The 22,851-nt window shown below is 37.0% G+C and overlaps 2 protein-coding genes across 4 annotated transcripts; both read right to left on the reverse strand.

Moving 5' to 3' along the window:
* Positions 1 to 625: 625 nt before the first annotated feature.
* LOC136350768 (proteoglycan 4-like) lies at positions 626 to 14,174 on the reverse strand. 2 transcript variants are annotated; one of them, XM_066302834.1, is made up of 9 exons: positions 13,964 to 14,174; positions 7,954 to 8,089; positions 7,693 to 7,867; positions 7,349 to 7,511; positions 7,169 to 7,295; positions 6,826 to 7,006; positions 4,050 to 4,943; positions 3,558 to 3,834; positions 626 to 2,249 (listed from the first exon to the last, which is right to left on the reverse strand). In XM_066302834.1, exons 1-9 carry the CDS (start codon positions 13,968 to 13,970, stop codon positions 754 to 756), a joined length of 3,456 nt encoding a protein of 1,151 aa, XP_066158931.1. In that variant the 5' UTR covers positions 13,971 to 14,174; the 3' UTR covers positions 626 to 753. The 2 variants fall into 2 exon arrangements, with proteins under 2 accessions (XP_066158931.1, XP_066158932.1); XM_066302835.1 differs by lacking the exon at positions 4,050 to 4,943 and having other exon boundaries at positions 13,964 to 14,170.
* A 1,189-nt stretch (positions 14,175 to 15,363) lies between these two features.
* On the reverse strand, positions 15,364 to 20,762 carry cdc14 (cell division cycle protein 14). Of its 2 annotated transcripts, none has more exons than XM_066302839.1 (8): positions 20,379 to 20,762; positions 20,059 to 20,147; positions 19,207 to 19,472; positions 18,621 to 19,149; positions 18,428 to 18,566; positions 18,101 to 18,376; positions 17,826 to 17,969; positions 15,364 to 15,867 (listed from the first exon to the last, which is right to left on the reverse strand). In XM_066302839.1, exons 1-8 carry the CDS (start codon positions 20,387 to 20,389, stop codon positions 15,510 to 15,512), a joined length of 1,812 nt encoding a protein of 603 aa, XP_066158936.1. In that variant the 5' UTR covers positions 20,390 to 20,762; the 3' UTR covers positions 15,364 to 15,509. The 2 variants fall into 2 exon arrangements, with proteins under 2 accessions (XP_066158936.1, XP_066158937.1); XM_066302840.1 differs by lacking the exon at positions 15,364 to 15,867 and adding an exon at positions 17,364 to 17,742 and having other exon boundaries at positions 20,379 to 20,759.
* Positions 20,763 to 22,851: the final 2,089 nt, after the last annotated feature.

Raw genomic sequence — 22,851 nt, forward strand, 5'->3', positions numbered from 1 at the left:
GCGGCGGCTTTGCGCAAAAGATAACGAGGTCTGTGCGGCGTCCTGCAGGGTTCAAAGATGCCGACGCCAAGTACTCGGCCCTTCAGACCATCCTAAAGTTATTCGAGATTTCACCAGTGAATGTTAAAAATCATCTTCATAGCGTCGCATAAATTCTCAACAACTCATGCCATCAGAAACCGTTTGAAGCGAAAACACTCAAAAGAGGGGAATATTTTATGGATTTTTAAACGAGTTTAATTGAATTGTGCTCTTTGATGTTTTTGTTTTAGTATTTTCTAATGGCTATTCTTTGGCAAGGCATTAATTGATATCATCAGAATAAAAAGCATAACTAACTTAAACATATTAATAAATCAATTTAGGACTATAATAAAAATGGTGAAGTTTTCAATTTTAACAAAACGAAGAAATATTCAAAGTCAGAATAAACTTGGTTTCGAAAACTTAAAAAACAGACACAGATTATTTTTCCTAGTCTAAGTACCGATCAGACACCTGTTGGAAAAACAAAGCACTGATCAATGACTAAAATGTAGCAACTGCCATCTAGCCATCAAAAGCTGCATTCACTATCATAGGAATACACGGGATCTGTAAATCTTACAACCAGCAAAAATCAATGTTTCCTTACTAACAAAACACCTTTATTTTGTTAAATGCCAAATAAATTAAAAAGTAAACATTATTAATAAATGTTCGATCACTCGAGTATTATATATTTATAATAGTGGCGCATTCGCAATAATGCCCTTATTTCTTTGGCTTAGGGGCTGATTTCTTCGATTTTTCTGTCTTCTTAGGTGCAGAGGCACTAGGCTCTCCACTGGGAGGAGGGGTAGCAGGAACGTTACTTTCAGGCGTCTTTAGAACCTCTCGGGGCACCTTTACCGGTGCTGTCGGAGGAACTCCAGTAGTGGGAGGCAACGCTTTACCTACCACTTCTGTTTTTGGTGAAGTAGGTTCTTCGGCCTTTACTCCAGACGTCGGCGCAGGTGACGGTTTAGGGCATTCTGCTTTCGGCTTAGGACCTGGCGCAGGACCTCCTACGGATTTTGCAGCTTCTGCTGTAGATTTTATAACCCCACCGGCAGCAGAAGTTTTAGTCGGAGTAACTTCGGCAACTGGTAATAACGGGGCAGCCGCTTGAACTGATTCAACAGATTTAGGAACATCGGTGGTAGGTATTGAAGGTGCAGCTGCTGAAACTGATTCTGCAGATTTAGGAACTTCTGGTGTAGGTGGTGATAATGCAGTCACTGGGGCTGGTTTTGCCGGTTTAGGAACGTCTGCAGTAGGTGTCGAAGGTGCAGCTGCCGAAACTAATTCTGCAGGTTTAGGAACGTCCGCGGTAGGTGTTGAAGGTGCAGCTGTTGAAGCTGGTTCTGCAGTTTTAAGGACTTCCGCGATAGGTGTCGAGGGAGCAGCTGCTGAAGCTGGATCTGCAGGTTTAGGAACTTCTGCAGTAGGTGTCGAAGGTGCAACTGCAGACGCTGGTTCTGCAGGTTTAGGAACGTCCGCGGTAGGTGTTGAATGTGCAACTGCTGAAGCTGCTTCTGCTGGTTTAGGAACTTCTGCGGTGGGTGTTGAAGGTGAAGCTGCCGAAGCTGATTCTGCAGGTTTAGGAACATCCGCGGTGGGTGTTAAAGGTGCATCTGCTGAAACTGGTTCTGCAGGTTTAGGAACTTCCGCGATTGGTGTCGAAGGTGCAGCTGCCGAAGCTGTTTCTGCGGGTTTAGGAACTTCCGCAATTAGTGTCGACGGTGTAGCTGCCGAAGCTGGTTCTGTGGATTTAGGAACTTCGGCGGTAGGTGTTGAAGGTGCAGGTACTAAAGCTGGTTCTGTAGGTTTAGGAACGTCCGCGGTGGGTGTTGAAGGTGCAGCGACTGGAACAGTCACGGACTCTGTAGGCTTAGGGATTTCTCCTACAGGGGTCGAAGGCGCACTGGTAACGGGAACTGCAGTTGGAACAGGTTCTGATGGTTTAGGAATTTCAGCCGTAGGTGTAGTGGGAATAACAGCTTCCGTCGCTGCGGGCTGAGCACCTGGTGCAATCTCTGGACTTACTGGCTCTGATGGTACAGCAGTGACTGCTAGTGGCGTTTCAGTTTTAATTTCAGTTGCAGAAGGAGAATCTACAGGTGCTGCAACTGGGGTTTCCTTTGCCGGACGTGGGCAAGCCAGAACAGGTTCTTCAGGTTTTGTTGGCACTGGTTCAGAGACTGGTGCTACAGGGGTAGCAGCTACATCTGAAAATGTGTTACTCATTGTGAAAAACATTTGCATATGTTTTAAATGTTGGGCACTCTCTGCATCAGGCAGTTATATGTGGAGTTAATATGCTCAATTTTCTAGCAAGTGAAGAAACGTATTGCAAACTATGGCAAAAATTGGTGGCAGGTTAGTGATAAAAGATATAACTAAAGACTTGCGAATATTCTCTCGTTTCGTTACTATTTCATTATAATAAATGTTTTTAAAGGTAGAAACGCAAAAACTCTAAAATGTTTCACAAATTTTTGCAAATATGAGTGAATTTTTATTTAAACCTATGTAACTAGGAAATAATGAGAAACACATAGGGGACGTATACCAACAGAATCGCAAAGCGTAAATATCTTAGAATAGGGTGATCACCCGTAATGACTTTTTCCGAAATTGAAAATATACGGGATGTTTCACTTAAGAACGTCGAGTATTGGGGGCCGAATCACGAGAAAATAAATTGAGAAATTTTGCTAATATTTATCTGCAAATTTTTCTGAGAATCATAAATATTTGTTCGGTGTATGAACAAACATTCCAAATTAATGAAAGTAATAACCAAAAACTACAAATTTCCCAGCTTTAATCACTCACAGGGCAATATGAAAGGGAGCGTTGTTGGAAAATTTGCAGTAGTTAGGAAAGATTTTTATAGTCCTGCAAACACTGCTCGTGGACCTGAAACAAGCACAGGTCTATGTATTACATGTCACTAGAGTTATTAAAATATTAAATTTACTTCATTAAATACAATGTTGCGGCGTCTAAAATATATGCATGTCAATAACTCTGAATAGTACCTACTAAGTTATATAATGCTTTTATTGTATTTTAAGTAAAATACATAACAGGGCAGAAGCAAAAATGTTGAATTTCACGTGCTTGAAGATACTAAGTAGCTTTCAAAAACATAACAGCTCTTCATTTCCTTCAGCAAACACATATGCTCCTCGGTGTTAATAACTCATCGCCGGCTAATCCAAGGCAGCATCAACAAATTAATATAGATATTAGTTATACATGTAATAAAAAAATTAATTTAGTAGAATTCTAAACATGCAAATACCTACTTAAATAAAAAAAAAAGGGAATGAAAAACTAATATTAACATAACTGAATAACTTAACAGAGGATTCAAAAGCGTAAATAAAAACGTTAATGTGCAAATAATAATAATGAATAAGTAAGTTTCACACACTAAAATTAGTAATAAATAATAAATAAACGTCTTAATAAACCTCCAAGTAATGACAAATGGAGAAACGCCTCAAGGAAATAAATTTAGTGCACACCTGATTGGGCTTGCGACTCAGCAGGAGCATACGCGACTTGTGATTCTGCGCTTGGCGCAGGGGGTGCAGTTTCTGGCACGGTAGGTTGAGACTCTGAGCTGGCGGCTGCCAAAGTTTGAGATATTTTACTCCAAATATTGGCAAATGAGTCTTTGCCCAGGTAGTCGATATTTCCTACTTCCCAAGCCTGTTTCCTCAGTACGTTTTCAAAAGCGTCTTGTTGAGGGGTTCTTGCCACTCCCAATGTCAGTTGGGAAAATGCTCCTGCTAAACCAGCCTAAAATAACCAAAAACATTCGTTATTATGATATTATCAGCAATATAATTTATTCAAGATCATATAGTCATACTTCACATTATTCTTTAATATATCAACAAAAATGCGGCAATGATAATATACAATGTGCAAACCAGTAGAGTGTCACATTCTCTAGAACAACTAGTATAATACATTATTTAACATGCTTGGAAATTTTGCAATCGAATACTTACATTTTCTTCGGTACTAGGCTCAAGACTATCATTGAGAGCGCTCTCATTGGAAACAATAGTACTCGTCTGACCTTCGTTTGGAATCAAGGAACTTGAGTTTAGGATTGGAACAATAGGAGACTTAAAGTTCTGAGGAAATGATTGCGAGACCTCAACATGCCCATTCCTATCATTTTCAGAAGTACTGTTATGATTAAAATACGAAGTTGCTTGAGGAGCCTCAGCACGACTGTAGCGGTTGTCTTGCGACTCCTCATAGCATGAATGGGAGAAAGGCGCTGAATGGTGAGGTTGATGATGTTCAGACTCTTGATGACAATTTCGTTCTGGGTGACGGTATTGGGATTCTTGGTCAAAATATTGGGGTTCTCGGTGATGAGTTTGAGGTTCTTGGTGATGATATTGAGGTTTTTCGTGATGATATTGAGGTTCTTGGTGGTGATATTGAGGTTTTTCAGAATGATATTTGGGTTCTTGGTGATACTGAGGTTGTTGGTGATGCTGAAGTTCTTGATGGTACTGAGGTTCTTGGTGATAATATTGAGGCTCTTGATGTTGATATGTAGGTTCAGAGTGAGGATGATGAACATGGTAGTGATTCACAAGTGGAGGGCTAGGAGGAGGAGTAGGTACTCGATCAACATCACCATAAGCTGCGACATAAGGTTTTGGCAATAAAATATTATCGTGAATTTGCGGTTGATGTTGAGTATAGCTGGAATTTTGCTGAACAACATTAGGTCGATATTGAGAAGTTTGAGCCAATTTCATGTCGTAGTCATCCCAAGGATCCCAAGCATCTTCGTAGTGTATTGCAGAGGCAGTGGGATTGGGAGGAGGGTCATACTGGGGTGGGAAATAAGAAGGATACGTGCCGTGCCGAGATTGAGCTTGCTGATGAGATAAAAACAATCCATGCAAAAGAACAGATTAGTGGTTACAAACAGGAACTCGCTTCTACCTGTCGGAGGTAATTTTACAAGCTTTGTACAAGTTGAGTGAGCAGTGAGTGTGACACAGACATGCTTCTTGGATATTTTATTTACAGAGAAATGGGAATATGTAGCATGGAATAAAGTATAGAAAGAATATCGAAAAAGCCCTCAGGTTGCCAAGCATATTCTTAAATTGATTTAGGTTTAAGTACGTTCAGTGCGGTGCATTCTATTGAGGGGTTCTTCAAAATTCTGTCCAAACCTATTATACAGGGGATATTTCATGATACATGTTCCACTAAAACTCACCCCATCTGAATTAACAAGTTCAAAACTGTTATCCTCAGAAGGCTTGTAAAATTTTAGTTAATTATTTTAATGAAAGTCAAGTAAAAATAAAGAGTAAACCGGGCAGAAACGCTGAGTTATTGAAAAACCAGTAGGTGTCTGATTTACAAAATTCTATAGAACAATGGCAGATTTGTACAGAGCCCCACAATAATGCATGCTGAAAAGTATCATATTTTCATATATACCGGACTGAGCATCGTCATTTACAAATTAAGTCGTGTGATCTGAAAACTGCTTATGGCATGGTTGACGAAAACGTCTGTATTCATCTCTTTGATGGTACATTCTGTTTCAAAATTTCACACTAATTGAATTGAAAATTTTCGAAGAGGTATCAGCCTTATTCCATGTTACATTTTCACCGTGCACACATGATTCAGAAATTCAAGTCATCATGGAATTAAAAAAAAAAACACTCTAATGCATTTTTAATTTGACGTATAAATACGGGTGCCCTGTGGTACTAACAACGCAACAAAAGTAAAATATGCTTTTTAAAATTTGAAACATTTATGCAAATATTTCTTAAATTTGCGGCGGTAATTTCAATTTAATTTAAGCCTATCAAGTGAAATTGAAAATTTGAAATTTTAATTCGAAATTTTGATTTCACTTTAGAAGGCGTTTCAACCAAAAACCATGGTAAAACCATGAAATTGAAGATGGGATCTTTAGAAAAGTAAAAGACAATTTACTTTATTTCTATGTGGTATTTAACAAGGTAAATGTTGCATTTGATGTGTATTAAAGCATGTGAAATATGACTATAATTGAAATAAACCGTTTTGTGAAAACAAAATTCGATAGTAAATATTTATAAATAAAATTCAGTTATAAACTTACGTATCCGGCATAGATGAAAATATTTTCGGCCAATATTTATGAATAAAATAAATTTTACAATTGAACTGGACCGTACATATTGCCTTCAAAACGATCTATTATTGAAGGACCCTGTAGTTCAACACTTTGTCAAAGTTGTTTCTTTCGTATGTGGGTTTCGACATACATTTTCTGAACAAGAATCCCTTAAAATAGAAAAACTCAAATGTTTCCGAACATTTTTTTACTGTAAGTTTACGAGTCTATGAATGTTTATCTAGTACACCTTGTACAGGGTGATCCAAGAGTGTGCAATCGATTAATATTCGTTTTAACATTAAATTTAGGGCAAAAAGTTGAGCATAAGATCTCTAGAAAGAACTGATGTGCATACGTCAAAAATTATGGAGAAATATAGAGGGGGTCTCAAAAATGCGGCATCCGTAAGTTATGTTTCATTAAATGAAAAGAAATATTATTGTTCCTTTGTACTCTATTTCTTCAATGAATTTATTATATACGGAAGCGTTGATTAAGAAGCTCCACATACTTCAGAAAAACTTTCGAGTATTAATTAATTGAGAATGGAATTATTAGCAACAATCAAAATTCCACTCACAAACTGAGAAAACTATTAAAAAGAGCTGTATAAAGTTTTAATTACATACCATGGCAGGTGACAACACTGGATGAATAAAAGAGCAGAAGATGTCCCACCAACGCTGCAGGAACTCTGTTAAATGGGACGCATCTCCCGAGGGCTGAACTCTCTTAGTTTCTGTGTTAAAATACTGCAACCACGGTTTTACAGCGCCAATGAAATGTATGATTTTTGCATTTGTCCCAAATCTGAAATATTTATTGTATCACTCCAATGGCCTGCAGGATGACCAGACTTAAACGTACTTAAACAAACTACAAGAGAAGCGACAAAAATCTATTAATCTCAATTACTATGAATGTTTATAAACTTGAGACTAAGGAAATTTAAGATTTTTTTTTTATACTTACTGTTTAAATGCTGGAAGATATGAGTAGCATGCCGTCGAACACACGTTGTAGATGAAAGGTAGATGTCTGCTTATGTCTTTTTGAGCCCAGTCTGCGAAAAACAAGTTGAGAAGTCCTTGATCACCACCTAGACCGCTCAACGATTACTAATGAGCCCTGAAATGGGTGATTTTCAGTTACCATCGAAACTGCCCCTTTCTAAGGCAAATTGAATCAGCTTCTCGTATGTGTCTAAAGAAGGACGATATACAAAAACTCCTGAGTTAAAACAGTCAGGCCAGCCTACATCTGGAGCAGCTGACAGTTCCTCTCTTTCAAACAGCTCGTCTGAGTTTTGCAGAACCTACAGAAACAAAATGGAAGAAACCACTTATTAATAACTACCGACATTAAGAGATAAATTACTGCCGGCTCATTTACTGGCTATCTGAAGGGTGAAGTTTAGCACTTTGCCGTACAGCAAAAAGGAGGCACACGATGATATAGGTGAACGTACTGTTAATTTTTGCTCTTTTTGGACATACCAAAGTGTCTGCGTCTAAAAATACGCATTTCTCGAACTGCGTGAGCCGCCAGCAGTGCAATTTTGTGAAAGTTATGCCCAATTCGGGCCTCTTTAGCAACCTCAAGTTTGCCTCGTCTCTGGAATCTAGGATATTGACTTCTTGGACTACGTTAAATACTGACGTCAACTTATCTCTGGAAAGGACCCAACGGAAATGTGTTATCATATCATTGGTGAAGATGATCATCAACAAGCTCAAGACCCTTTTACTCATACTAACCTCATAGCACTAGTAACTCCAGGGGTTATTAGGACCGCAGTTTGATGTGCAGTGCCTACTTCTTTTAGGGAATGGGCTAGCACTAATGCTCCTAGCGAATAGGAGTCGTTCGTAGCCAAAGTAACCCATGCAAAACCTGAAGACAAAACACCGTACAATACGTCGCTTGAATATGCTAAATAGCTACAAAGAAAGGTAATTTCTGGAAATGCAGTGTGTCCCTGAAGCGACCATACAAAGTTTGATCAAACATTTTTGAACCAAATGTAGGGTGTTCTAGGCAAACTTACCTATTCCAATCTTGCTGCGTTATGGCGCTACAGAGCGCCAAAGTTCTCAAATTAACACCACCTTTTTCGAAATAATAAGTAAGCGCTTTTATAGATTTTCACTAGGAACTAAGAGCCTCTACATAGATTGGCGTGTTTTGCTGTAAGTGGGATCTTTTTCGAATGCGTGGAAACATTGAGACTGGTGCGAGGTTCCTAAATAAAAGTTCGTATTTTTATTACCCCCTGTAGAAACGACTTTAATTTTTTTTCTCTTTCACTAGCCGACTTTATTTTGACCCTTTTTTCTCTTTGGTAAAATTTTCGTTAGATGTACAGTTTCTCAAAAAAAAAATATTTACGATATCTTGCAATTCATCATTGTTGTGAAAATGGTGTTGAAAAAAAGCCCCACGCGATGTCCAAAGACCAAATCAATTTTTTAAATTGCATTTATTTGTATATGCAGACACCATTCAACATTTTAAACATTTGTTATGAAAATTAATCTGAGAGGGTAAACTAAAATGAATTTTTCTCATGTTTTGTTTCCGACAAAACAGCAATGATGAATTGCAAAGTGTCGAAAAAGAATTTTTTTGCAGAGAAACTGTATATATGGTGAAAATTTTACAAGAGATAAAAAGTTTCGTAATAACGTCAGTCAGTGAAAGACGAAAACATTATAGTCGTTCGTATAGGGATAACGAAAATGCAAACACATTAAAGAAAGATCTTGGTCATGTCATGGGACGCCAATTTATGTAGTAACTCTTAGTTAAAAAAAATAGCAAAAATCGATAAAAGTGTTTAACAATTGTTTCGAAAAAGCAATATTAATTTGAGAATTTTAGCGCCCTATACTGGCAAAACAAACCAACATTGGATATAGAAAGTTTACCTAAAACGTCTTATTTTAAGTTAGGAAGTTTTGGGTTAAGCTTTGTATAGCCATTTCAGGGAGACCCTGTATATTTAAGCCCTTTTTGGGAGCAACGTCAAAACAAGTTTATAATCCGTAATTCTCACACCAAAAAGCATAAAACTACTAATTTCCAGATTTACTCTATTTAACCTTTCTTAATTATTGAGAAATATCAGAATAAAACTTAAACTCTAAACACGGTGCATATCTTAAACCAGGGGCGTTGGAATTAGCCATCTCGAGCTCAATCACAATATTTAGGTATCTAGTGCCTTCAGTTGAGCGGTGGCCCAATCTCTCTAACTCACCCTGTATATAAGTAGACTGTATTATAAGGATAAGTAAAAAATCACGAGAAGTATAAGACATTCTAATAGACGAAGCATAATCTTAGCCTCAAGACACGCCTGCTGCAACCAACAATTTAAAGCGTTTAACTTTCGAATTTCCCCGTGTCACCTCCAAAACGAACTGGAACTCTGATATGACTTGAAATACTTTGGGAGAACATAATGGAATCATGCTGATTTGGAGGTCACTCGGAACTCCAAGGAAAAAAAGTCGATGACCCGCTTTCCGGAATAGAGACAGATTCGCCTTTCGCGGGGTGTAAACCAGCACAGCAGGGTGCATCCCACTGCTGGGGAAAGGGAACCTCCAGAGATGGTGCGAGTTGGAAGCTTCACAATCCCCTCCGAACGTGGTCCACTTCACGAGGTTTCTGGCAGGATAAAGCTTAATCTTTGATAAAATTAAGGAGACACTAAATTAAAGGGCATCGCCTGATCTTGTACAGAACGAGCGTTTATGAGTCGAAATGTTGCTATACGAAGGCTTGATCTGCTCAGAGGAACTGAATGGGACGTCGCTCAGAGATGAGGTCAGGCTGGCCAAGAACTTGAACGTTCTGAAAGAGAACCGTTAAGGCGCAACGGGTGACTCGCATTAAGTGGGCCTCCGGCTAGTTCGGATGTATACCCTGTCGACTTAATTCAATATAATTCGATGCAATAAAATACCTAAAAATAAATTATTCCGGCCTTCCTAGATGATTGGACACAGGTATTGAAGAGCAAGGAAGCAAACGATTGTTATGGATGAAGGTTTTTGCTAAATTGTGAACTTGAAGATTTTGCTTAAAATCCCAATTTTCCTCAAGGATTAGCGAGAACTTTTGAAATGTTTTATGCAAAAATTTTAAGGTGGCAATTTCTTAACGATCGCAGTTTTCAATATGTGTAGAAAGGTTCCGTCTTGGCTGTGAAATTTCCATTACTTGCCAAATTTACCGTAACATCAATCATAGCATAATTACTACGCGACTTATAAATGCTTCATTGGTTGGCAAAATTTATCTTCGTCTGACATCTCTCCCATATGGAGATATCCCGGTGGGATAACCAGCACCGGCCTTACGGGGGGGCCGAGGTTAAGCGGCGGACTTTCCTGGACGGCGGTTTTGCTTCGTAGTGGGGGGGCGGTGATTAAAATTTTCGCCCAGAACGCCAGACTCGCTAAGGCCGGCCCTGGGGATAACAATTAATTAATGCTGGAGAATCAAATTATTCCGTCTTCCTTCTCAATTAATTCTCCTAGTAGCTGAATGGAAAGTCAATTAACTTAGTAAACTAAAAATTGAAAAGCAGCTTTGACAACCAATATACCGGCCCGCCTAGTTCCTGATACGACAATAATGCATTTATTACATGGTGGTACGTGGTACTATATATAGCCCATCAAAGCATCTAAAAATGCCCGACTACACCAGCCTAGGTTTGCATTTTATTTTTGTTAACGGGGTGTATATAGCTCGTATATTTTTAGATTTGATGTTGGTGAATATATTAAAATAGTGTTCCCGATGTAAGTATGAATGCCTCCCACATTCGACCATCTTAAATAGATCTGATTTGAATTTGGCAGGTGAACTCGAACACAGACCCACTGCTGGGTTGTATGTAAACACAATTATACGACGCATTTTTTTTTCTTAGGTATTTAGGTCAAATTGATGAATTAACGTATCATTAAGCCAATCAATCGTTTGTAGGTTGAACATTAAAACAGAAAAATTGTAATAACTTCTCGTTTTCAGTTTAAGCAACGACTGATTGATAATAAAAATAAAACATTCAAATTTGGGTTTTGTAAACATTTACGCGTTACGATATTGCAAGGAATGGACAACAGGACATCTAACAGTCGTCACTGATAACCGATGTAATAACATTCAAAGATATTTATGAAACGAAGAGGCGAACTTGAACTGTAGCGGAGATATCACAATGAATGCGATTCTTGAGGAGATAATTCCTATTTATTCAGTCAATAAAAGAATTAGTTTATAAATACCTGAAGACAGTTTACATAATATGTACTTAATTTTCTGTTTTCTGATGATGATGATCTGTCTGATAAAAATCAAGGTCAGATCAAAATTCATAAACCTGTTGAATCGATATCGTGTAATATACGCCGGTTTGGAGCTATAACCACATGACTGATTTGTTCCAATATTTTTATTGTCAGTAAAGCAAATAGTGAAGCAGACTGTATAAGATTGGCAAATAGTCCGCACCTGCCTGGGTGAAGAAGTAGATAAACAATTTCTAAATTTCGCCATATGTTTGCGATGGAAAGGTGCCAAAAGCATATGGAAAACTTCCATTAGAAGGAAAATGAGGCGCATAAACTATTTTAAGGAATTTTGCGTACACTATTAAAAAAAATAAGATAACTACGCAAGTAGTATCATCCCAAGCAATATTAAAAAAAATTCTATGACGGTTCCGGAAAAACGTTCAAGGCCTCTTGGCAATTTACCAACTAGCTGGGAAACATTATTAATAACTTTCACTACATCACATTATTATATCCAGATTTGCTTAATTGTGTTACATTTTTTTGCCTATTAGTACCTAATTTCCTAATCGCACCCAATTTACGGAAGAATCCAGGAGAGAATCAAATATAACCATTTAGAGGGCTGACACCCCCGCCGACATTGAATCGCACTGTTTCTTTGGACGATCTCGGGAAAATTGCTTGAGAGTCGAGAAACTCCACTAACATCCATGATTATCACGGGAGAGGATACTTTCATGCTAAGAAGCACAATCCACATTGCAATGGACACAGGATCACCGATTGATGGTTGAAGACACTCATCAAATGGCAGCAGCAAAAGAGCTACGTGTAAAGGCGATGAGAAAAAGACAAACAAAAACATCTACTCAACTCGAAACTTAAACGATTTATTTATATATTTATCTAAATTATCAACAATATAAATCTTGTTTTGATTTCTTTATGAGGGTTGTGCGTTCCTGGGACCGATTGAAATTTTAAACGTATAATTAGAAATGTTTAAGAAAGTCTAGAGAAGGTTTTTAAGTGTTTTTGAAAAATTATACAGCAATTTATTGTTAATGATTAAAGAAACTAAATTGTTAAATGATAATAAATAAATAAAAAATTGATCCATGTGTGTGTTCAAAGGCTTAATAAAAAGATAAAAAGCGAGCAAAGCAAACAAATGGCTGAATACCTGAACACCTACAATAGTTGGATTTTCGCTTCTTTTATTAATTGGAGAGTTGGTTTTATGCCCGTTGAATTACTTTGAATCCAACTGTATACAGCAAATTCAATAAATATGTATTGGGGATTTGGCAGTTCATAAGTTTTCAGTATCATGATATTAGAGCTAGTAATAAGATAATGGTGGGCAACCTGACAGAGCCATCTAGAGATGAAGCATTACCACTGCCGCTCTTAAATGACCAAATTATGGGGAATCCCTTTATGGACTGGGTATCACTCCACAACTGAAACGCAAATGGGAGAAAATGCCCAATCGAGGCGTAGAAGGGCGGAGATGCTGTTAAGTAGTAATAAATTCGTTAGTTTGTCTTTCTATATTTTGTTAGAAAGAATATTTCCAATATTATTCCACCATATGTATGTGATTTTTTGTCACAAAATAATTTTTATTTGTTAATTTTTTCTAAGCACCCGTGCAGGGTGTTTTAATATTAGATCGCATAATTTTACCAGCTTATTCAGCGACGACACAGTTCATGGGTACAAAGGTCTACGGACACCTCGTTTCGAGGTACACGGTCTCAGTTTTAATTAATTATTTTTCTTTCCTTATGATTCCCTGTTCATAGGGACATTTAACTGAAATTTGGAATACGGCTAACTTTTTAGGGCTCGCATCGGTGGATATTGAGATTTTTGGGTGAAACCCGTCAGTCCCACGCCAGGAAAAGAGCATGAGGGACAAGCGACTTTTGTAATAAGGGAGACCGGCCCACAGAAAAGACATATAGACAGTTCCAGATGGGATATCGAACTTCCAGTTACTTAGGTACTAAAAAACTAGTTCAGGTCATTGCACAAAACTCTTATAGAACAAATTCCTCTTAATTTGTTTTACTTTTTGTGTCAAAAAAAATCAGATAACTTTTTTTTATATATTTTTTTACATTTTTCTGTTCCAAAAACCGTTCAATTCAAAGGAAACGACACAACCAAAAGTAAAAAAAGACGTTTATAAAATTATCTTATTCACTTCGTATAATTCCAGTCACACATAATTTTATATTTCCGCTGAGATGAAAAAAAATTTACATTTTGAATACAAAAAAAAAGTAAAAAACGACACAACTCCACTCCTTCGACCTTCTGAAAGCCAACATTCCGATACTCAAGACAACCCTAACGACACTGAGGACATCGAAGTTTTGCAGAGGTGACACGAATGGATAAAAAAAATTCCTGAAGATAGAGATGATCGCAAATATAATCTTACCACCCATATTTGTAGGTTAAACACAACAACACACTACTTAACGTTCCTGCTCGATAGATGTATACGGACGTTGCAGGAGAGCGACGACGCTCGTATCTGAATAACGTAAATTAAACTGACAGTGTTGCCGATGCAGGACACAGAGCCGGCCCGCTTTCTGCTGCCTGCGCTGCTATTCTATCTGCCGCGTTGTTTTACCAGTAAGTGATATATTGTACTGAGATTTCAGTGTCGGTACAATAATTCCAATCCCACGCCTCCGAACTGAAGACGAAGCTTTTGAGATTAATAGCGATTCAACTGAGAGGTTCTCTGCATATTAAAACTTAGTCGTGAACAGATCATGCTTTCTAGACGGCGACTTTAAGGAATTTTCTAAATAGCATATTCTACAAACGAAATACCCCCGATAAAACTATCCCGCGGTGCAGGGTCGAACCTGCAAAGGATCCGTAAAGCAACCATCATTGTCCATGATTTCCTTTCAGTGGTGTCCCGCCGATACCTTGACTTTGCAGACCCAAAGCGCCGTTTTGGCTCGCCCCTTCAGTTGGGGGAAATGTTCTAGGTTGCAAGGAAATTTCTGTCGATTCTTGTCTTCTGTAGTGCTTCTCCTCTTCTATTGCAAAGAAGAAAGTTAGCATCACCTCTCTCTCCTAATTAGGCCTTTTAATAAGCTTTCTCTATCTTGGTCCTTGTTTATTGAAAGACCTTTTCTGTGTGCATATTGACTTTTGCTCAAGTGTTATGTGTCCTTTACTATGTACTCATCGAGAATTTTATCCAAAGTTTCCATTAGAAATATTATCAGTTTATTTAGTTGCTCTTCTCGTTTTCGAGATAAAGCTCAAGTTCTTAAGTCTATATGCTTGACGGACATACCCTAGATCGTCCCTCCTGCAGCATTACGGACATTCTACAAGCAAGAGTTGAAGAGTAAAACGACATTGTAAATTGGATGATAACATTAACGATATTGCCAGTCGTTGAAAGGCGCATTAATTTAGAGCTTATTTACCATCCTTTTTTGAGAGTGTTTTTCAGTTCTCAAATTTCAAAGTTGGTGGAAACTATAAACAACATAGTACGCCTCTGCGATTGCCACGGATTATTGATAGCACCTAAACCGCATTTGGCAGCATTGCTACGTGAAAATCAGGATCGTATTGAGAAAGGAAATCAAAATGTCAAAGAGGAAGTCCATTGGTCCTATTGAAAATTTCAAAAATTAAAGAATCTTCAAGAAACCAATTAAGTCATTGATTTTGTCAAAAACCGAAACGCTAAAGGAATGATTAAAAAAAGACGCATGCCCCTATATTGTGCTGGGAACGAGAGCCGTGATTGGCCGTTACCTTTACGAAAAAAAAGCATTGAGTAAGTTAGGAAAATACAAAATGAAGACCAACAAAGAATAGTACGTTTTATTTAAACTTTCCTCACATTAATAAACAATATTAAACATAAATAGCTAGATCTTCAAATATATAAACAACACATTTCTGTTTTATTTGAAAATAGGTGCACATTGCTCTAGTACTAAAATCTATATGGTTTTATTAATTTTGACAGACGGTAGACGTAGCTTGCTCACTTGTTGCCTCTCGCAGCTCGTATCTTTGAACATACGGTCAAGAACATGAGATCGACGGAGGACTTTGACAGATCGAGGGCTGACCGATTTTTCTTTATTTTCTAACGCTAAAGCTCTCTTTGTACGTTTTAAGGTGCATTTCTCATCTAGCTTTAAGTTATGGCCGTTTTTGAAGGTCAATCCGTTATGGCGCCGACTTGTAGGGATAGGCTGAGGATTCGTCAGCAACTTTTCGCTTGCAAGCAGGAGGGGGGTAGTCAGTTTTCGCATTGTGGGCGGTTTTCTTGATGGAATTTCCTTCGAGTCGTTTCTGATAAGAAATTATCTTTAATACATGAGTGTCCTGCAGAGAATTTAAATGGCGAAACTTACTTAAAACACTAAGTTAATAGTCTGTAAGCTAAAAGGTAGCGGTGGTCTCTGTGCTTTGCTTCTAATGTAAATAAATCTAAAGAATGCTGAATGAACGCTAAACTGGCAGAGGCAGAGGTTATAACTAGCTTTAGACTACATGTTACACATCTCTGGGTCTTACAACGCGTTTCAGTCTTATTTTCAACAGAGCAAAATTTTATATAAAGTCTACGTACACGGGGAAATCAAAATAATAGTTAGAGCGTTGTGAGAAATTCTTACAAAAATTGCCAAGGATTTTTTCCTACATATTTCTCAAAAACTCCACTCTTCTCAATCTCCCAAAAGCTTGCAGATCATCGTCAAATCAAAGACTACCCGGAAATTTTCAAACCCAACGACTTCAGTAGGAAGAAATGACCGCTTCCTATCCGGACTGGAAGTATATGATGTGTCGTTCATTATCTGCGCCAAACCTCTTTTCACCACCGAGCATGCATGAACGTACTCGGGCAAGTAATGTAAATACGACGGACAATCAAGTTCCCGCCTCAGTCACCGTTGACTGAGATAAGAGCTCACGTTAATCTTATTTTTTGCATTAAAGTCTACCCTGACGGTTGGGGAATTTATTTTGGTGTACTCTGTATACATTGCATATTTTTTGTTTTCCATAATGGCCTCTATACTTTCAACATATTGGAAAACATTAAATTTTGACGCAAATCCAAGTAATATATGTATCGTATAAATACAATATTTAAAAGTATCGTTTTATTTTAAAAATCCAATATAGCCGTTTAAGAAAAATAAAAGTCAACGATGGTTTCCGGAAATCGAATCATTATTTCGAAATTTCAACTTCACAGGGGTATTTCACTTAAAATTTTTTTTTTTAAGTTTTAGCAGTTTCAATTATCTTTTTAAACGTCGGACTTATAACGTTTTAATTTCAATACACCATTCTGTTCAGAAACTTATGGATTTCTTAGAGGTAGGTAAAAATATTAGTTATGGAGTTAGATGGATAATAAAAAGAATTGCCCGCATAATCAGGATCACCCTGTATACAGCGTCTCGCATAAAATACATACATCTCAAAAGGATGCGTTTCTATTTACAAAACCTGGCCCGTCCAGCATGTTCTGATGTAAAAATAGCAGTAAACTTAAATATTCAAAGTTAACTGCGATACCGGCTAGCAATTAAAGCAAACCTCCACCCAAACAAAAACATTCACTCGATCCCAATCACCTTCAAAAAAAGAAATTATAAAATATGCATGCCCAATGCTTGCCATTCTATGCCAAAGACGTCTTATAGCGAAGTGAACAGTTCTCTGTTAGTTTAGCTGGTATTAAAACGATTCGTTTTTACAAAAAGGAAATTCGTAAGAAATTTGCAGTGTCGAATTAAAAAAAATCAGTTCAACACTCAAAATAAAACAAAATAAACATTGAAGTTCTGTAATAATTACTTTATCAGACCAAAATTTTTGGGCTTTTTCAGCCAAAAGTACGGCACAAAAACAAAATGAATAAAACTAAAAAATACATCAAAACGATAATACAAAGAAAAACATTGTACACGTAACAAACACATTAAAAAATTGCCGCTAGAAAAAATATTAGAAAACTAATATCGCTATTATCAAGATTATAAAAATAATATCAGGCAATTGTCCAAGCTAACAAAAAAAGTTTTAAAAGTACTAAAAGTACTGTACACTATACACAACTAGGTGCAATTGAACTATCCAATAACCATGGCAGCTAGATTCGAAAAAATGCACAATCTCGGTTTTCATACATCTACAGCTACGAGCTTGTGCCTACAAGTAGCATGCAAAGTGACTTAAAATTGTAAAAAAAAAAAACAAAACAACGAAATAAGCCAAAACCGGTTCAAACCAACCTTTTGGTCATGACGCGACTGCTTCCTGAACCGGAGATTCGAGCGGTAGAGGAGATAACTTTCCCACCTCTAAGCACCGTCTGATTGTTTGAGGTCGTAGTCGTCGTAGTCACGTGAATCCTTCGGACTTTTTCTGTTTCCATACTGGAAATAATGTATTATAGTTAAAATCTAATATTTCAAGTTTAGATTATAAATCCAACCTTGGTGTTAGTTTAGGTTAGAATTTTCGTTCCTATGTCAAACCACATAAATTACAATATGAAACAACCTACTTGCTATCATTCACCGCCTTCGTCCGACTTCGCTGCGCTTTGATTTCATTCAACTTATCCCCTTGAGTCTCCTTCGTTTCTTCAAAGTCCAAATTAATCTGCGGATCATTTATTTCCATACAGTCTACTTTTCTCATAATGCCAGTAACGTTATCTGGACTCTTCTTTCGCTTAATATCAGTTAAACTGTAGATGCCTGAAGAACACTTTTGCGGCAATGGAATCAGATGCTTCTTCCGATAGAAATCGCCCGCTTCCCAAAGTTGTTTTTGCTTTCTGGAATGCAATTTTCATAGCTATAACTTGATAAAAATGTGGAAGACTCACTCTTGCAGCCAATGCTGCTGGTGTCCAATTATTGACCCCGGCCGGCATATTCGAATCCAAGCAATAGCCTCTTCAGCTGTAAATTTCCAATGTTTCATGATGTAACATGCGATTAAAGACCCTGTTCTTCCCAAACCCGCTAAAAAAAGTCTTTTAATAAAACTTTAAATAGTGAAGCAAGCATTGCAAATACCTTTGCAATGGACCGCAATAGCCCCTTTAGCAGCCTCACAGATTGTAATGAAATTCTGTAAAATTCTATCACTAGGAATGCCTCCATCAACAAAATATAGATCTTTGTGGTCAAACCCAGCTTGAATAAACTTGTTTGCATCATACGCCTTTTTATTCAGACGTATAATAGTCGTGACCTTGTGTCTCCGGAAATATGAAAAATACGTCTCAGGAGAGTGAACTGGATACCCAAAATTAGATACCCTGGATCGGTTCTGTGGCCCGCAGAATGCGATAAACTTATTTGGAACAATCCAGTTGAAATCTCCATTTTCAACACGTTCATAATGCTCATATTCAAGAAAGTCAAAATCATCAAAATTAAAGAACCCATAATGATACGCTTTTTTGATAGCTCTCAAACATTCCAATAAAGACAAAGTGTAAGCTTCTCCAACAGAGGCATCTCGGAATTCCGTGTAGTCCCTCTGAGAGCCTTGATTCAAGATTTCATACGTCCTTTCTGGTTCAAGATTGAGATACATAACCTTAAATACAACTACATATTCCCGCCTCAACACACATGCACAATAAATAATACTCACAGCATATGCCCCAATCAAAAATGCCGCATTAACCCGCTTTTGTCGATCAGATCCAGTGCAATGAACAATTTTCTTATTTGTGAATGCTGGATTGTTCAGTTTCTTCTTCAATTTTACTGAGTAGTGGTATAGCATGGCCAAGTTCAGAGGCCCAAAATCCAAGTAAAAGCTGTCGTAGCTGAGCTCATTATCAATAGAAAAGTAGTGCACTGTAGATGTGGATTTTGGTTTGATATTTGTGTTGAGTGAAACAAAGAAAAGTTTTCCTAAAATAGATGTTCAACAATAATAAAAATACAGGATTACTTTTTAATGTTGGAGAATTTTTCTGGGCAATAGCACTGCATCGCAGTAATCATGATAAAAACATTTTTATAAACACTGCAGGTGTGGAATACTTTGAACTCTCATGCTTAGATCTGTGATTGTTGCATGCTTCAGAATTGAAACTTGGTCAGGTAAACATCACAACCTTGGTGTATAATATATTAACAAATTGTTGAGGTGATTCAAATAATATTTAAACATAACATTGATTTAATTGTTTCAAAACATTACCTCATGTTGAAACTTAAGGCATTACTATATCAAGTTTTCAATTAATCTGAAGCTAACAGACATAACTGCAGACTACATATTGAGTTGGATTTATTTTAAATTATTTAATACTCTTGTTTTGGTAAGGTCTTACAAAGCTATAATACCTGGTTCTGATTGGTTCATCAAACAATATGGAAATCTCTTTGAAGAATCTGTGCCTTCGGGCAATGAACGTGTTATTCCACAATGGTAAAATGACATTGAACGAAACATACCAAAAACCAGCAAATTGGGGCTTATGGAAAAACTCACCTTTGAGGAATTCGGAAGCGTTCAACAGCACATTTTCGAAGCTACAATCCATGTTTAACAGGGCTTGTCTTTTCCGTTTTAGGGTTGCACTACAATCCAACAACATTGAATCATTACCATACCAATAAAATACATAATGTTGATTACACATCTAACTTAATCCCACTTGTAAGAAAAACAAGTAGGTGATGTTAGATGTAGGCGTATATAATGAAAAAAATCCAAATAAGCATTGTTGGTGTATGCAGACATACAGATCTGGTTGTAGTCATGCCACGGCAACAAGCGATGTAGTGAGAGAATGGCAATAGTCCACTTACCTTCTAAACATGACCCAATACAGTTTCCTATTGTAATATATCGGAATTTACATTCTTGTTGTTTTCTTCTGGGATTGTTTATTATTTGTATTGAGGAATTTACAATTAGAAAACCTGGGCTTGTCTTTAAGGCTGCGACGTTGCCACACGTCTCCTTAACTCAACGGTTTTACTTTGATCCCCGCTTTAAACACCCAATAAAACCAACCCTGTCGTTCGCCCTATTGTGCAATTCTACTTGCTGCAATTTACACAAAACAGTTTATCGATTTCAAAGCATTTTTTTAAATTCTCAGTATTTGAAGCCACTTAATTTCAATTTATTGTGGAACGTTCCGACCGTTCCGCGTATAAGAATTCAGTAATACGTTACGTTTGCCTGCGATTGTCTCTTTTTATTTAACAACGCTCCATGCTTTAAAGAGAAATAGTGCATGGGAGAGAGGCGGACAAGGAAATTTCAAATGCTAGGATGCCTGAGCGAGTACATGCAACACGGCATAAGTGAGAACTGCACCTGACATGAACTCCAACCACTCTCCGGAGATCGGAAAACTCAGGTTCGCAGCAGGGAAATGCTGATGCTTCAAATTAGGCCGAAAGTACGGGGTCGTTCAAAAGTTTTATACAGAATGATACGAAATTAGTGCGCAAATACATTAACAGTGCATTTTAGGTCGAAATAAGTGATAAAAAGTTCAAATTAACCCAAATCCGAAAATGCTTCGTTATCAAGACACAGTGTATCATCGAAAAATTTTCACTTAGCATTATTTCGAAAACAATCAAATTTTTAGAAATTGCTGCGGCTCGTTTGTCTTCGAGGGGCACACATTTTAGCGTCAATTAACACAACCCCCTTTTTGGTTGTTTACTCAACTTAAAAATCACAAATGGCACTATAAGTCGAGTGACACCTCATTTGAAAGGGTGTTTAATTCTGATTGCTAGCATATAGTTTTTTTTTTAATTTTAGATCATCTGTCGCTGAGAAAAAACCTTATATTTAGAAATAAAAGATAATTTTGTATTAATCATTTAATTAACGGTTCAACATGTCAACCTCCCACTTCCATGCAGTAATAAAAACGTTGTGAAATTTTTTGACAAACCTTGTTAAAAATTTCGAAGCTAATTGGGCGACATTCTATAATGGTTCTACGACAAGGTTTTTCAGAGAACAGAATGTTGAACAACGTTCTTGTTATTACATCAAAATCAGAGATAGACATTTTCGACAATTAATTAATTGATTAACATAAAATAATTTTGCATTTCCAAATATGACTTAAATGGTTTTTTCAGCAGCAGGTAATCTAAAATTAAATAAAAAAATTGCTAAAAATCAGAATTAAAAACCCTTTTAAATAAGGTATCATTCGACCTATAGTGCCATTTGAGGTTCTAAAAGTTGAATGCTTCTACGCGAAAAAGGGTTGTTTTGACGAATCTGCATTTAACGCTAAAATGTGTCCCGCTCGAAAAAAAATTGACGTGTCGCGGCAATTTCTAATATTTTGATGGCTTTCAAAATACGCTTGGTATAAAGTTTTGAATGAGACATCCTGTATATTATATATTATAGTTATAGCACCTATAATTTTTGCGATATTTAAGTCAAGTTTGAAGTGTTTGTAACATATCATGCTTTATCAAGATAAAGTTTTCAGATAATTGTGAAAATATATGGGGTTATAATTATTTAAGAGGCAGACCTCTTTTCACCACACCAAATTTTTCTAATACCTCTCTCACCGGTTATTTCTTGGAAATTGTATATGTTGTTCACTTTTCTGTAATTTAGGCATTTTTTATTAAAATATAATCACTACTACTACTAAGTGTGTGTTTGTCCCCCCCCCATCCCATCAATCTGTTTTTTTTATAGGAAAAAAACAAGATCATATTGATTTTAAAAAACTTATTTTATCCCATCTTGTCAATTATTTTCATATCGATTTCGAACATATCGATATTTTCTCCGGTTCTTCGCGCCAGACTGGGGAAACCCGTAAGTCTGTGTCTGAGCGGTCCAGATTTGTGACCTTTGATCTTTGCGAGGTTCCTTAAAAAGCCGCGTATATCAGTAGTATCACAACAAAAAAACGACGAAGAACACGAGAAGACTAAGAAAGCACATAATTGAAGCTCAAATTCTTTGCGGAACAGACTGGACGAAATCACTTTTTTTTTGGAGGAAACTTAGGGGTGCATTAGCAGCATTTGAACATCCTGCATTAAAAAATAAGTTAATTTAATTAGGTATATAATAAACTTCTATTTTTTGTAATCATTATAAATCACCTGACGCAACTCTTTGCGGATTTCTATCAAATTAAATACGAGTTCTTGTTGGACCAAATTAGTGAATTTAATAGATAAACATAGCGTAATACAGACCTTACATATTATTAAAATGCTGCATTTTATGAAAATATGTTCAAATTATTTAATGGGAGGTACTTTCCATTAT

The sequence above is a fragment of the Euwallacea fornicatus genome, chromosome 3 (assembly GCF_040115645.1).
Source record: "Euwallacea fornicatus isolate EFF26 chromosome 3, ASM4011564v1, whole genome shotgun sequence".
Classification (NCBI taxonomy): domain Eukaryota; kingdom Metazoa; phylum Arthropoda; class Insecta; order Coleoptera; family Curculionidae; genus Euwallacea; species Euwallacea fornicatus.